This window comes from Stegodyphus dumicola, chromosome 2 (genome assembly GCF_044657685.1).
Source record: "Stegodyphus dumicola isolate Sdum_Otavi_A_Nest chromosome 2, ASM4465768v1".
Lineage (NCBI taxonomy): Eukaryota > Metazoa > Arthropoda > Arachnida > Araneae > Eresidae > Stegodyphus > Stegodyphus dumicola.
This window is the reverse complement of record NC_140769.1, coordinates 225,081,801-225,099,463: the sequence shown is the minus strand read 5'-3', so window position 1 is coordinate 225,099,463 and position 17,663 is coordinate 225,081,801. Positions and strand designations below refer to the sequence as shown.

The window sequence follows — 17,663 nt, the reverse complement described above, 5'->3', positions numbered from 1 at the left end:
ATTTATCTCCAGCGCGCGATACTGTGTGTATTGGAAATTCTAAAGATATGCTCATTTTAAAATTATTTTGCGATTTGCTCTTGAACTGAATTTTATGGTTTAAGTATGTAGAACATGATATTTAATAAATAAAAATAATACACAAAATGTTACAAAAAGCCCCTTTGGACGTAATTTAAAATCTGAAACCTTTCAGTTTTTTTTATTCATTATTATCTCTTTGGTGGGGGAAGAATTCTATGAAACGAATAATTAACGTTGCCCTGACTGATCTCAAACAGATGACCCTGATGTGGGCATGTATTTTTTTCTTTTAAAAGTAGAGGCTCTTGCATTTAATAAGACTTTTGCAACGTTCTATAATAAATTCAGAAACATGAAACAGACTATTTTGCGACATTCTTTTAACACTGCAGCTGTGGAGTTATTTATTCTTTCCTTAGAACGTTTTTCTGCATTCTTGATTTTTCAGCATTGAGAGAATGTCAAATAATCAGCTGGCATTGTTTTTTGGCTGTATAAAGGGCTAAGCTGGTATTGTGTTTGACTGTATCATATTCAGTAGCGGTTTTAATGGCGCGAAGTAGGACGATCGCTCAAGACGTCTATTACATATGGGCGTCGCATCAAGCAATTAAATTTATTGATAACACACACACACACAAAAATTAATTAAATAAAAATCTGAAAGGTTTCAGATTTTAAATTACATCCAAAGGGGCGTTTTTTTTTAACATTTTGTCTGTTACCTTTATTTATTAAATATCACATTCTTCGCACTTAAACTATAAAATTCAGTTCAAGAGCAATATCGCAAAATAGTTTTAAATTGAGCATATCTTTAGAATTTCCGATACAGAGTCTCGCGCGCTGGAGATAAAAGTGTTTTTTCTGTACAACGTTGCCATTGGTTGCTTTGAAATCCTGGAGTTTGTTAATCAAAAATTCATTAAAGTTTTACAAAATATGAAATTTATAATAAAACAAATTCCAAATTTCAAATTTGGGCTTCCACATGCCCATATTTGCAGTAGGATTACGTCGTTCAAAATTCGATGGCTCTACGTACCGTTGTTTATCACAATGCGAGAAATATACATACATTTATGCAGATTTTTCATTATTTAATTTCTTCAAATATAATGCAGGACTCCGACATTTGATGGCAACAATTTGAAAAGTGAAACAAGCATTTATAGTGAACCAACGCAAAGTAGCAAAACGAAAACAATAGTCCTTCAGCTACAAAGCCACTTTGAACTAATTATAAAAATATCAAATCTGAAACCTTTCAGGTATTATATTGCTCCCAAAGGGGCGTTTTCCCATAGTTTTGTATGTTACCTTTATTAATTAAATATTATGTTCGCACTTAAACCATATAAAATTCAGTTCAACAGCAATATCACAAAATGTTTAAAAACAGCTTACCTTTAGAATTTCCCATAGACAGTTTGTTGTGTGTGTGTGCACCATATGGATGCCATAGGTACAATTTAGTACTCTGGATGCTACAAAATCTCTTTGAAAGCAGCATCTTTATTTAAAATTCTGCAAAAGTTGTCGTCGTCGGCATGCAGTTTGAAAGTTTTAACCGCCTAATTCAAAATTTATTTTTCTTAAATATGTAGTGAGACTGCTTAGAGAGGCAGAATTTTTAATAATAATACGTTAAAATACCAGTATTGTGACATTTATTACATATTAGGTACTCTAGCGAACGACCTTGTCCCGTTATCTTCTCTTGCGGCAATTGCACTTGAGAAACAATAAATATATTTTTAGTTTAACTTGTTTTTAAAAACATGGTACAACATTTTATTCTAAATGAAATTACCAGTCGCTAAACCTTGATTTAATTAAAATTTTCCAGTTGCTAAGTAAGTGTTATTCTTAGTATAAGAAAATAAATTTTCAACAAACTCTTACAGCAACAGCAAATATAGTGGAAAATTAAATATGGAGATAAAATTTAAATACTTGAAAGTATGTAAAATTTGATAAAGAAGCTGTAAATAAATGTAAACCTATCAAACTTGGAGGGAAGCAATTAAATGATTTTACTGCCAACTTAATGTAATATTATTAACGTAACGTAACGTAATATTAATAACGTTATTCAATTTTAAAAAGGTGTATCTAAAAGTGAAAAAATTGATAAATATTGTGTCGATTCACCTTTAAAATTAATAATTAGTTCCAATCAGATATTGAAGGAAATTTATTGAAGAAGTTTTTAGCTTAAAAGGTTTCCTTCTCGAAGAACAGAATGTAGTTTATAAGTAACAGTATGTTTAGGAATTACAGTTTGTTACAAAGCGTAATGTTCAATAATTCGATCTCAGCGTATGCATAGCATTGCGCATATTACTAACTAAAACAGCAAATGTCACAAGTGAAGAACGCATTTTCCTTAAATTTGCATTAATAAATTAAGTTTGAATTTATAAGATTTACCAAGACTGAGTGAACTAGAGATTATATCAATAGAAACGATGTTGCAAATAATATTAATTTTTTCCCCTTCTTTAAATAAAACTTTTTCGGAAAAAAACTTGCAAAATTGAATTTGGATTATTAATTTTAAATGGTTTTAAAACAATGTGTTTCATCATTGATTAAAATTACCGAAAATTAATTTTAAAAATTAAAATAAGATTAATTAATTTTTAATTCTCTTTTTATTTACTTTTTTGGTAAGTTAAAGGAATTAAAATATTTTTTTATTTAATTACTTCTAAACTGAGTCGAAACGCCGAAGTTCGACCGCCCCAAGGGGATAAAAATAGCATATTGTTTAATTTTATTTTATGTACTAGCATTTTTTTATAAGTTTGATCACAATCTCAGTACTTTTGGTTTTTTTAGAAAAGATACAAAAATTCTCTGACACCAAATAATGCTGACGCTTTGTCTGCTGGTATTATTCCAGCGATTTGAGATATTACCGCCAGTACTGCAGCAGCAGCATGAGGCCAGAGGTTGTCCAAAATCAAATTCCAGTGTTTCTTCTGTAAATGTGATATTTTCCTTGTGACTTTATGTGTATAAGTTTTCACGATATTTGCATACCAGTTACCTTTTGTTCTACGGCTGGTAATATTGACTTCCGTAGATTCAGTAGATGGCCGGTCAGGACATCACTTGTTGATCACCTACATGTTATCCTCTTTTAAATACCTTCACCTGTAAGTATTTACCGTCATATACATGCCGTAACGTTCTGAATGTTTAGTTACCCCTCTTCCAACGTTCATCATAAAATTCAGTCACATCTTTAATATTTTCGTAAAAACATTTTTTTATTCGCAACAATGAAACTTACCCGGTATCTCATATTGGAAAAGAGACAGTTTTAATGCTTTTTAATCAAGTCTTTGTTGTAAAAGCATTAGATTATTGCTAATGATGGTCTGTCTTCGAAATTAATTCAACATTATAATATACATGGCGATAGTGCAGCAATGAATTATGCCTAATAGTTGAGAAGTTATTCCAATTAGAAATGTTGATCATTATTAATATCACAATTTCCATATAAAATAACTTTAAAAAGAGTCATTAGGTTATATCGATGCAGGAGCGTGAAAAATGTGCGGTGCCCTTGAACAGAATTCGAACTCCCAGATACGCGTCGAGCAAGCCTGCTTCCAGTTACACCACGAAGGACTGAACTGACTGAATCAATATATTGAGAAAATGCAGCACGAGGCCGCTTGTCCGACTCGATAAACATTTGCCACGAAGGCGCATCAATCCGCAAGTAGAAAATGGTCGCTAACAAGCTGCAACACCACGAAAGTATGCAGAAAATATCTTATGTACTCCCGATTTTAAAGGGCAAGTCGGAATGACGGGACGCAAAACCAAATCCTAATGGTAACAAATTGTGATCCACCACAAAGTCAGGAAACTGAAAAAATCTGCAGTCATTCGCCAGTGTACGAACTCTGGACCCTCGGAATACGCCAACGAGAGTGCTTTCAGTTAAGTCACCAAGGCATGCAGAAAGGAGGGAGAAAAATATAAAGTATTTAAGTCCTTATAATGAAAATTGGAAAACTAAATGTACGGACTGATCTGAGATTCGACCAATCTGTAAGATATTAAGATTCTCAAACATACTTAATTTACATCACATTCAATTTTTGTAACTTTTATAAAAGAGTTCTAAGCCGTTTTACTCTTTTTTTACCATAATGAGCTTAACTTATTGAAAGGTAGCTTAACTTATTGAAAGATTCTCGATTCTTGAAGTTTATTTTCAAGAAATCACTTTGATCGTTTGCGATGCTGGCTACCGTATTATTACCTTATAACTTAAATGCTCATTTATTTCATATGTAACCTATTCTATATATCCATATGTTACATTCTAACTATATATAAGTAAAATAACTTGCAGTATAAATTAATATTTTGTACGCCTCTTGTAAGATAATGAAAGGAATGTGCTATTTGCAAAATGGTTAAGATTTTAAGTGTCTTCTGTATTTATTCCCTATCTGTATTATTCACATTACTTTTTTAAACGTTTTTATATCATGTCAGGTTTTGGAGATAAAAGGATTATTATACTATTTTTAAAAATCAATATTTGTTTTACCCAGACATTAAATTATCACTAGGTAACGAAAGGTAACGAAAGACGTGACAAAGGAATAACTTGAACCTGGAAAATCCTTGCTTGAAGTTCTTCAAATTATTTAAAAGCAGAAGTTGGCAACGTGTCAACTTCTGATAGAATAGCAGGTGTTTTGTACCGTCTTGTTTCCAAGGCAATATTGCAATCCAGCTGTAATCTGAAGCACCTGATGGCTTTTGTTTAGCATCAGCTTTGGTTAAGGTCATCCAGATGCGTAGTCTATTGTCAAAATTGTTATATACTCTGTATTTCTCAGACACTTTTTCTATCCAAATGATACTATTATTTTATACTAATAATGAAACTATTATTTTATACTCTATACAATAAAATGAAATTTTTTGAGTTGTGGAATGTATTTGAAGGTGCGTGGGCTCTGATATGAAGTTTTTAAGCATTCATTTGCTTTTCATTAAAGGAAGTTATTTGTATGGAATTAAAATGATAAAACACAAAACGCATTTTCATAGTTTTAAAACAAATTAGTTTTCTCTCTTCTCTTGTTTTTAGATCATAAAGTATTTAAGTCCTTATAATGAAAATTGGAAAACTAAATGTACGGACTGATCTGAGATTCGACTAATCTGTAAGATACTAAGATTCTCAAACATACTTAATTTACATAACATTCGATTTTTGTAACCTTTATAAAATAGTTTTAAGCCGTTTTACTCTTTTTTACCATAATGAGCTTATCTTATTGAAAGGTAGTTCCAAGATTCTCGATTCCTGAAGTTTATTTTCAAGAAATCGCTTTGATCGTTAGCGATGCTGGCTACTGTATTATTCGGCACGGATTCAGATCCCAGAGAAGGTTTGTAATAAGGTATACCATTTATGTGGCATGACGGCACTTAAAATATTAGAGAGCCAGATGTCCTCTTGAGAAGGCTGGTGAGAGGATACGATGAATAAGAGGCTTTCATATTCGGCCCTCTAGGTGTTCCCCATCCTAATAGGGAAAGAAGTTTTCCTTTCTAGCGGCTGTGATTCGGTCGTCCATTGTTATGCAACTTGGGCAACGTTCTCAGTGATAATACGACTAAATGACTGATTGGTACTGCTCATTCCCGATGGAAGCATTACGCTGCAAGTTTTCAGACATTTCTCACAAAACCAACAATGTTTTCTTAAAGAAAACGATTAACATATTATTATGTACATCATATTTCTTTCATAATAGTCATTTTCGATGGCTGCAAGCATTTTGAGTACCCATACAGCTATTAAAAGTTGATCTGTATCCATATCAACTTTTTCATTGTTTTTATGACGATTGTATTTAGCGGGTATCTGTTTTGAGCATAAAAAGAACGCTTCACTGGTTTGAATTTTGTTTCTGCTCTATATAAATATTTCAGTTTTACGCTGCTTTTTCAATAAATATTTTTAATCATTTGTTTCATTAAATACAACGGCTATATGTCTAAGGAAATGGATATCTAAGTGGAGGATTAACTTAAGAGAACGTGAATCATATTTAACTTACATGTGAGGAAAACCAAATAATGTTATTGATGCTAATCCGTTTGTGAGAATTTAATGTTGATTTAATTCCACAAAACAACATAAGAGAAGGTATTTGAAGAGGGAAAGCGAAAGTAGGTGTTCGGGAGAAGTACAAGGAATAATTTAGATTCATTTCCTATATACTCATAACGGTATGAACTGACAATAGCCTAACAGAGGAGTTTATATGATGATGAAGGCCTAGGTCATTTATGTAGCGTATGGACTAAGTTGAATCATTCCGCAATACCTCGTAATCGAGATTCTGCCAGTAGTTTATGATATTGTAAATACCAGCTTTCTTGAAGAATTAGTCGTTGATCCTGTGAATTTATTTCTCACGAGTTCTAGGTCTCTTAAGCCTGAGCAAGCTCTCTTTGAAGCACTGAGCTTATCATAAATGTATTTTCTTCTGGAATAATTCTCGAAGCTCCCGAAAATGCTGCATATCTGCAAAATCTAATCAAAGCTAAACTATTATTGTTGCGAATGTTGTATTGATGTACTGTGTCCGTTTCCTAAGAACAAGTGTCGCACTAGTCTCTTCATATAAGTACATCATAGCTTATAGTTCTCTTGAGGGAGAAAAGGAAAAGGATAGAAGATAAACTTATTACATTTTAAAGGTAATAACTAAAGAAGAAATATTGTAGACGTGGTGAGTAAAATATGTTAAAGAAATTTTAATCAAATAAAGTACTAAAAGAAGTTTTGTAAAATTCTTAAAGACATATGAGAAAGCTGTGAAGAAAATGGTAAAGTGGATATTAATTAGATCCGAACACAAAAGATTAATTTAGGGATGCACTTTCGTGGTCTTCATACTACATAAATCAACCGATATTGATTCGAATTCTCATATTTTCTTCGTTTTCCAAACTTCGGTCGACAGAAAGTGGCAGCACTAGAATTGGAATCAAAGAAGATTAATGTCCTCCACCAGCACCTTGAGACGCCCTATCGAAAATCGAAACTCTCTCGTTCAGGAGCGAGGTCGGAACAAACGATCTATGGTCGTTTGGAGAGTTCTTCAAGGCCGACACAATCCGATCTTGATCTTCGAATTCTTCAACATGGCAAATGGCAGCGACCTAGTTTTGCGAGCTGGAGCGGAGCACTTGTTTTATCCGTCGCTACCCCTCTTGTCTGGGAAAATATTTACTTTAGGAGATGATCCATAAATTTATGTTATCAAATTAAAGAACATATGCTTAATTAATTTATTAGTATAAAAAATAGTTACATAAAATAGAGGTTATTGTGTAATATCTAATATTAAATTTAAAACTCACTTTTACTTCTCTATTACTAAATTATGCAAAAACGATATAGCATTTCTCACGCAACTAATTTTTCAAACATTGTAAATATTTGATCTCAGTGTCAAACATTATTATATACTTCAGAATTTGTGTGTCTATTCAGATCAAAAGTCACATTATTTTTCCTCTCATCGTTCGTTCTGTAATGTGTAACCTTAGATTTATTATGAACAATCTACATTTTTATTTCTTTATTTACAGCTCCACAGCTTTGAACTAATTCAAGCATGAGCTCTAGTGACCAGACAGAAGGAGATGTGGATAAAGAAGGGGAAGCGAAAGAGAGGCTGGCTACCAAATCTCCAGACTGGGAACCGCAGGTTTATTTCTAAACTTTTATGCATTTTTTATCTTCCATAATTTAGAGATATCATATTTTATGCTTATTTTATGTGCATTAATAAAAGCTATGTCTTTGTAAAATGCTTGGACTATTAAGTTATGCTGCTGTTGATTTAATATCCATGACCCGTGACAAATATTGCTACCACACAAAGCATTCCTTTGAGTCTACACCAGTGGCTGTTCCACCACAACCCATAGGTGACCAATCGCCTTGCAGGTTCATTCCATTTAGTTTTATTTTAATATTTAGTATAATCTTCTACCCAAGTGACCTACGGACTAACCACTGAAGAGTATCAGCTGATAGAGTACCATGACCTACAACCCTGAAGGACACGAATGTTGTTAAATTTAATTTTGCTTTAATCTATATAAATGTTTAGTGCCTTAACGCACATCATTGATCACTAACTTGTAAGTCACCGATGATCAACAGCCTTAACTATCACTTGGGTTTTTATATGAAACTGGTTAAAACATCCTTAATGAATTGTTTCTAAAATGTTTGGACTGTTATTTTGCATTATTAGAATTAAATGTTTCTATATGATATGCATACCTGTGTGATTTAGAAATTCATACATTTAAGCGATCCTTGGAGTATATAATTTTTCTTCCATGCAACCTTGAAGATAGCCATTTCTCAAATTATATAATTCTTATTTTGTCAAATAGCAGGCAACCATTTGACAAAATAATAATGTATTTTATTTCGTTTCCAAGTTCAATCATTTTGTAATTCTTTAACAAACTGAATGATTAAAAATTACCAAGTCAGTTCTTAAATCATACGATACCTATAATCGTCAACCCGTTAGTCATTGGAGACCAAAGGCCTTTCAAGGGGACGTGACATTATTTTTTATTATTATAGTGTATGTAAATTTATTGCAGGATTTCGCAGTAGTGACTGTCAAATCGCAGACTACTGGCGACCAGCCGGCGTTTACGATCATTGCCGGTTTTGGTTTTTATTTCATCATAATAATCTATCTATTTGATTTCATTTTTAACTAATTTAACTGCATTTAATTTATTGCGTATCCAAATAATAAATTTTATGAATTTTACAGCAGTTATAATGAATAAAATATGTTTCTAACATCATGTATTATGTATCTGTTGCGGAATCCTCTATCGTTTTGCAATGGTAGGCGCTTTTTTTTTCAACGCGTTGTCGATTTCGATTACTAGAACCATTTGCTAATTTAGTAATCGAAATTAGAAAATGGTTATAGTAATTTGCTAATTTCAATTACTGAATTGATTGACAAATAAATCTGGAATAAAATTTCCCATTTATTCTTTTTGTTACAACAAATGTTGTTATGACTGAGATACCTACTAAATCAGAGGAATACTCATTGTAATTATCCAGAAATTTCAGGTTCTGAAAAGTATTTGCCCTTAACTAATTTAGTAACTGATTTATGCTCAAACTCCTCTGTTTTAAGAATTTTATAGTAAAAGCTAATACTTTTTATCTGGTTCATTATCATACTTGCATGGACATTGCCTACATAACGCATTCAGAACAGTTATCCCATTTATTAGCCATTGGTTAAATCGGAGACTAATCGCTTTTCCCTCTCAGTTTCAATCTTAAATTTAACTTTCCCTTATTAAAATATTTCGAACACTACGGTTTGCCTACATTTTCTAATCCAAACGCAAAATAATCTTCTTCGAAAGACGAGATTCCAGACCACCATTCATGAAACTTTTATGAATGCTGGTTTGTAGGGCAAATCCGAAGAGCAATAAAATTCCAAATTCGTGAGTACAAGTGGTATGTAAAGTAGGGGCCTGTTTATGTTTTAATGGGCTCGAAACTCTTGTTTATATTGTAGTGTCCTTTGGCGAAAGGGGAGTCTGACGACTGGAAGGGGTCAAACAGACCCCGAAGCAGATGGAAGATCTTCTTTGTGGTACTTAACCTCGCTTTTGTAGTCCTTCTTCTCACACTCCTGCTGCTCTGGTACCTGAGAGGTAAAAGCATGTTCTTCTCGAAATTTTTAAACCAGTTGCCTAAAAAACTGTTCTTTGTTTTAACTCTTCATTTTTATAGAGAAAATGAACAGCAAGTATCCTGCCTGTTGGCCATCGAAGTATCACACCTTTTGACTAGTAATCTATATGCTAATAAAACAGCATAAATAAGTAATTTGGTAAAAGGTTTACAATTTTATGTATTTTACAATTATAAATGTAATACAATTCTTAAAGCTTGATATTAATGATAATCATAGATAGGATAAAGCCTATATTTTTGAAACTTGAACATGAGTTTTAGTTTTTCGGACGTAATGGGGCTCTGCCTTATTTAGTGTAGATCAACATCCTACTTCAATTACAAAATTATTTGCCTTAATTTTCTTTCATTTTCATTTCCTTATACGATGTAAAGAAAGTATTGTAGCCGCGAAAATTTTCGGGAATCCGATTTCAGTGAAAATATCTATTTTTGCACATATATACGTATGTATGCATATAACTGTATCCAGTAGCCGTATGTAACTGTAACTAAGCGTAAAATCGAAGCTACTGGACATTTTTAGGCACCCGGGAAAAACTATAAAGACCAAAGAGAGAATCAGTTTTCGGTAGTAACAGTATGTATATATACAGCATATTCCGGATCATAACGTTCACAGATGTATAACGCGCATAAAAGATACATGTGTGATGCTTTTATTTTTTTAAGTCATTCATTCGAAGATTTTACCCAGGCTTTCGAACAATGGGTTTGAATTGGCGAGCGATAAGAAGAACAATATGTGTGTACGGGAAATGATAAGTAGTTTGGCAAAGAGGCTGCATGATATACAATGCAGGTGTGCACAAGCATGTTATTCTAAGGTTCAGATAAAAGGGGCATATTATTTAAGGTAAGAATGCACTTCCGAAATGAATGAATTCGCAGAATTAGGAGTTAGATTTTTGCTCGCTCTGTAGTCATTTGAAGCTGGGATTTTGAAGTGAATATCGAAGGCGAGGAAGGAACAAAGGCCAGATACGTCATGTCAGCCTGTAAATAGTGTGCGAGTGGATAGTAAAAGCATGGAAGGAAATTAAACACGATATAATTCAAAAGCCATAAAAAATTTATTATTTCTAACAATCTAGATGGAACAGAAGATATTTATTTATTTATGGATCACTATAACATTGATGGTGAAGATGAAAAAGAATGTGCCTAAATTTATAACGGAAGACGAATTGACGAACTTTTTATGTTATCAGATAAGGAAATTTGTAAAGTTCATAAGGAATGTCAGCTCTTTTAAACAAACAGCTTAAAAGGTACATGCAAAAATATAATTTTTGTATGCTCATCTTTTCCTTATTTTTAAATCTATCGTTTTTATGTCCGACGTATAACACGAAGCCGTAAATTTCGATCGTATATTTTGTATTAAAAGCGTGCGTTGTACGCTGAATATACGGTATATATATTTAATAAAGATCTAACTAATCTAAGAATATATATCTAACTAATCTATATATATATATATGGTTACAGCCGAAAACATCGCGGCAAAAACATCGCGGACGAAAACGTCGCGGAGAAAACAACGCAAGGTGAAAACGTCGTGCTACAAAACATCGTGGGAGAAAACATCGCAAAGAGAAAACATCGCAGTCCTAAAACATCGTGGTACAAAACATCGTCGTCGAAAATAAAGCGGTTCAAAAACTTCGCAGTTTAAAAACATCGTCGTTGAAAATATCGTGGTAAAAAATAAAGTATCTACAAATCATCGCATGACGATAACATCGCGGACATGCTTTTTTTTCAGGCTTTAATAACTGTAAATGGATATTCCTATAATGATTTTTAAGCGCAAGATGCAAAGAGGGATAATTTTTACTTTCATATTTTTATTCACTAATAAATTTTTGCTGAGAAAATAAGAAGGAAACGATGCATAGAAAATTAATGCAACTTGTAGCACTCAATAGAATTTTAAACCGACATAGTTCACTAACAAAGGCCATTAATAAATCATTTTTATAAAGTTTTTACTGGTAATTTTTCATGAAAAGTATAATCTATAAGTTGCATTTAATTAATTAATGCAATAATTTAACTTTTTAGCAAAAATTTATTAGTCAATAAAAAACTGTGAAAGTAAAAACTAACCTTCTTTACATCTTGCGCTCACAAATCCTTATGAGAACCACATTTCCATTTACAGTTATTAAAGCCTGAAAAAGCATGTTTGCGATGTTATCGTCATGCGATGATTTGTAGATACTTTATTTTTTACCACGATATTTTCGACGACGATGTTTTTAAACTGCGAAGTTTTTGAACCGCTTTATTTTCGGCGACGATGTTTTGTACCACGATGTTTTAGGGCTGCGATGTTTTCTCTTTGCGATGTTTTCTCCCACGATGTTTTGTAGCACGACGTTTTCTCCTTGCGATGTTTTTTCCGCGACGTTTTCGTCCGCGATGTATTTGCCGCGATGTTATCGGCGGACACCATATATATATATATATGGGAGAAGCAACTTGAGTTTTGCATGTCTCAAATACAAAATATTATATGTAGAATACTTCAACGCATAATTGAAATCTAAATTTTACTTCAGAAATAACAGTCTACTTTACCTAACACAAACGTTAAGGCTAGTTATCTCATATAAATGTACGCACAGGTAAATGAGCAATTAACCAAAAATTCATTTGATGGCAATGTGTGAACTAACTCAAAACAAAGGACAACACAAAATCTGAAGATTCGCTAACATGTGAACAAACATAGAATTCTTGGTACAAAGCCGTTAAAAATTATAAACTTAATTACCAAATCAAATAGACACCTAGAAATAATCTAGCTCTAAAGTTTTAGCTTTAGAGCTAGATTATTTTAGCTTTAGAGCTAGCTAGTTTACCTCAGAATTCTCTCAACCAACGGCAAGGGCAACTTATAAAAAATGACAAGCCTTAAACAGAAATTAGTTTCACCAGTGTTTAGTTAGCATAAGCTGTTTTTAGGAAATTGGAGTAAACTCTTCGTGCTTAACACCTGCAAATGTATGGTGTGGACATTCCCTGGGTCAAGCAGGTCCCTTATCTTGGGGTGATCCTCAGTAAATCTCTTACATGGAACCCACACGTTACACATATTCTCAGGAAGTTTCGAGCTAGTAAAGCTTCACTCTTCCCCTTAATTGCTCGAAACAGTGTTCTATCTATTGATAATAAGTTGCTCATTTACAAAACCATGTTGCGTCCAATTCTTAGTTATGCATGCCTCGTCTGGGCATACTCGTGCAAAAGTTTGAGAAGGCAGTTACAAGCTGCCCAAAACGGGGTATTGCGTATGATATGTAATGCCCCCTGGTACATTCGGAATAGCCAAATTCGTAAAGAGTTAAGAATAGAGGATCTTTGTGATTTTTATTGCCGCCTATCTAGGGCATTTTATGATAAACAGGAACTTCTGGACAATCCTGTGGTTGTTAACTATTGTTATGATACTAGGGACCCCAATTTCAGTAAGCGCCCAAGGGCGATCCTAAATGTTAGTAATGTGTAATTTTGTATATGTGTTATGCAAATTGTTGCTCAGATTCTTTATTGTATATTGTTCTTTTTTCCTCCTGATTGCTTTTTGTTTTTACTAGTGGCACTAAGGCGTCGCACTTCGTATTTTGTTTCTCTTGTGTGTACATGTATTCTTCTGTGAAATAGTTGTTAAAAAATAGTTAATTATGTATGGATTAGTAATTAGGTACTTAAGGAAAAAATATGTATTTAACTATTAGCAATTATGAATTTAAACTCTTGCTCATTTAATTATTTAGCACATTCAGTTATATTTCTCATAATTCGAAACTTTTATCATGTTATTCGATGAGGGGTAGGGCTATGGCGCCCAGGCACCCTGGTGGTTAAGCACCGCAGTTCAACAATGTAAGCACCGCAGTTCGTGCTTAACTGAGATTTGCGTTAATCTTCTAAACTGGGTGAATTAGTAAATCAGAAGCCAAGAAGGAATAAGGTAATGTTAAACTTTAGGAAAATTAATGTAATTAGCACAACAGCCTATTAAGAATTCTTTATTCAGAAATTTAAATTTCAGTCACGATACAAAACTAACACATCAGAAAATTTTGTTCATCTTTTCTGTTAATAGGCGTGAAATTTGTTTCTTAATTATAAAATGTTTTCTTAGATTTTATATTAATTAATAAAGTATTATATATTATTTTCCTTTTCCACAGTCATACCAAAGGTTTTGTATGTGGAGCCACCTAGAAAAGAAAGTAAGTTACATTTCATTTAGTGTTACGGTGTTACAAAAACAGAGCGAAAATTATTTTCTTTTTACTGTACATTATCAAAGGTTATTATTACTATTTTTTGCTTAATAGCTATTATTAGCAAACAGAAACTTATGAAAAGAATTTAGTAGCCTTAAATTCTCTTTGTCCGAGTGTTACAGTTTAGTGATATAAGTAGTTAAGTTGTTTTTAAATTGTTTATTATAATGATATTTAAGGTTATTATCGAAATCATTATAACATTTCTGGAAATGCTTTAGAAAATTTTAACGACTGCAAATGTTAAACTGCTTTATTATGACTAAAGTATTATTCTTAATGCAATTTTAATCATGATTAGAGTATAATATTTAGCTTAATTTATTTATGGAGGCTTGTTATTATTCTTACTTGTGTACTGACGCCACATTTATTCGCTAAAGAGGATGCTTTGTTATTGATTGAGGCTGTTAAAGTTGTTGCTCTTGCCAACAGGTGGCGCCATGAACGGGTGAGTTATTGCTTAGGTAGATTGTGAAATCCGATCCTAGGTCCTCTAAAATAGTGGCGCAATATCTTGAATTATTCCAAATAGAAAGATGCTCTTAAGTGCTAAGATGTCACTTCTATAGCTGTCGAAATCACTGCACATTAATAACATATAATATAGTTTCAGCTGAATTTTAGAAACATATATTATCTTTAGGAACTGTAGATTATATTTGTTTCTAGAATTCGCTTTAAGAAGTGTAATAAGCAAATTTGTAATTAGAATATATCTAAATTTATTTTGTACGTTTTCTGGAAGGACTTCATTTCAAAGCATTTAGAGACTATCTGTTCAATGATTTATTGTCTCAAATTTTTATATAATATTACTTAAAAAATTTATCATAGTCTCTTATTTTTGAATAAGCTATTCAGAACGAACGACAGCTGTGGGAAGAGTCCATTAATTGTTTTTTCCTACTTCTTTTCTGTTTCACTTTTATTTCTTCGTGAAACATATACGAATAAAGGCGAACTTGAACTGTAGTTTGGAATGAGGTAGAGTTACCATTGCACTAATTAAATTATCTGTAATTTGGCTTCACTGCCACAATGCCAATACTGCGAAGAAACGACTTCGCAGAATGCGTTAGAATTTTTTCGATAAATATAAAATAAATAAATAATAACAAAGTTTCTATTTCTTGTTCAATTTACAAATGTTTTTAAACGGTGGTTGTAATTTCTTAGTCTGTTGAGTTACTGTACATTACTCTAGTATCATTCCGTAAACATGATAAATGGTAAAGCTTAAGGTCTTTTTATTTTCTTTCAAATTGTAAACTGCAGTTGTTTAACAAATTGAGTGATTTAAAAGTAATTAAGCTACTGTTTAACCCTTTCAGTCCCAATTTATTTGTTTAAGCGTAAAGACTTAGTGCATGACGTAGCACTTAAAGACATATCACATGCTCGCCTTACAATAAACAAATTCACTAAGCCTCTATAAGAAGATGCGCGCGCAAATTTTCAGAGAAGATTTTCAGAGCTTTCTCACATGCGTGTAATTCCCTCTAGACGTCTTTAAACATCTACTGGGACTTATAACCTGCTGGTATTGGAAAAGGTTAATATATGCCTTTCTTTATTTTTGTAATTTGTAATATGTACAATGGATTATTTTTATGAATAATTTGAACATTGTCGTAATAAATAAAATATGTTTCTAGAAGTATTCTAGAAGTATTGTATTGCTCTTTTTGGAATAGACGAATATTTTGGAGTAATCAAGTATTGAAAACTTAATCACATGAAAACAATCCGCAAAATGAAATTCCTTAAGGATCAGGAATTCCGATCAGATTATTCCAAAATATTTTAATTTATTACGTAAAATTAATGCATATAAATCAAAACATTTATAATGTTTTCATTAATTTAGTCTTATTATTGAATTAATTTTGAATTCCACAGGCGTCGGCTGCAGTTCGTTACGTCTTCCCCTGTGCCATAAGTACAAAGTACCTTACGCCTACACAATTTATCCCAATGGTATGGGACAGACCAATCAAAATGAAGCGAGCGAAGCCATCGCCCGCTACGAACCTCTGGTCAGTGTCAAGTGTTATTCTCTTCTGCCCCTTTTTCTCTGCACTATGTATGCCCCAAAATGTATGGGAGAAGGAACACTGGTGCCCCCCTGCAGGTCTCTTTGCCAAGGTAAGCAAATCTTAAATTTTCTAATATATGCTTGCAAAGTTTGATCAGAATTTTTGTGCTAGAATGTAGAATAGGATATTAGAATGTAAGAAATAGAAATAACATTTAAAAATTTCGGGACATTTACGTTATGCTACCAGGCATTTGTCATGGCTGCCACGTGAATTATTGTTATTGCACGAGATGCTCTTTGGTTTCTGTTCCGTTCATCTGTGATTCACGGTGCTGATTATCATCTGTGATCTGCTGTTTTTATTGTTGTTGTTTTTTTGTGTTCCCATCATTGGTGACTTATTGCCTTCGTAGACACTTTAATCTGCAGTTTTATTTCCTATTTGTAAAACTATTATGACGCTATATTAAAGACAATACATTATCAGCTAACTGTTATAATTTAAAACTTTTTACTTTGTAATAAATACAGTTTGTAGAGTTTTTGGCTTTTTGAAGCAGCAGATTTGAAAAATGTGCAGTGCCTTGGCCGAGATTCGAACCTGCATACCTCAAATACTCGTCGAATATGTTTCCAACTACACCCCGAAGGCATTCAGAGCAAACGGATATTATACCTTATATACTTCTCCTTTTTATAGGGCGATTTGGGATTAGGGCACCCAGTCGCTAAATCCTGATGGTGAAGAATTATCGTCTACCACCTTTTAGTTCGGGGGCCACTTGTAGAGTCATTAGGTTATTTTGCAGCAGGAGACATGAAAAAAGAGCAATGCTCTCGCCGGAACTCGAACCGAGACTTCTTGAATACTCGTCGAGTAAGCTTCCAGTTACACCATGAAGTCAAGCGGAAAGAGAGAGAAAACATCTTATGTGTGGGAGAATTTATAGTCACAACTATCATCGCCAAAGCAACAATTTTTCGTAATGAGTTTCATGATGAAATAAGAAATTCCTTTCAAGATAGAATAAGAAATATGAACTCGGAAATACAGTAAATGCGAAAAATATGAGGGACGAACAGTCATTTAAGTCACGGCTATTTACAAGAGTTGATGTTTAATTTTTACAAATTCAGTTCAAATGAGCGATTACGAAATGTAATTCATTCATCACAGCATAGAAGATTTAATTGGAATGCATTTTAGAATATGCTCAGCATGTCACATACTTCTGCAGCAGCGACACTGATTCTGGAGATATTGTCTTAAGGAGAGTCAGTATGCGTCTTCTAAAAGAGAAGATGGAAAAATTTAGCGCCTTAAGATTATCATTTACCCGTGCTAACTCTTGAAATGATTTAATCTGTAATGATGCTGTAAATTTACATAAAAAACTGAACGATTACTTAAATGTCTTTGGGAAGTTACATTGAGAACAGAGCATCAAACTTTAATGCACTCCTT

At 32.8% G+C, this 17,663-nt stretch overlaps 1 protein-coding gene across 1 annotated transcript in view; it reads left to right on the top strand.

Annotated features, from left to right (window-relative positions):
* Corin (corin serine peptidase) overlaps window positions 1-17,663 on the top strand; it is a 154,808-nt gene that overhangs the window by 88,225 nt on the left and 48,920 nt on the right. Inside the window, exons 2-5 of the mRNA XM_035362204.2 lie at window positions 7,678-7,796; window positions 9,672-9,810; window positions 14,059-14,100; window positions 16,060-16,305. Coding sequence (XP_035218095.1) covers window positions 7,704-7,796; window positions 9,672-9,810; window positions 14,059-14,100; window positions 16,060-16,305 — 520 coding nt within the window. The 5' untranslated portion in view covers window positions 7,678-7,703. The remainder of the gene's footprint in view (window positions 1-7,677; window positions 7,797-9,671; window positions 9,811-14,058; window positions 14,101-16,059; window positions 16,306-17,663) is intronic.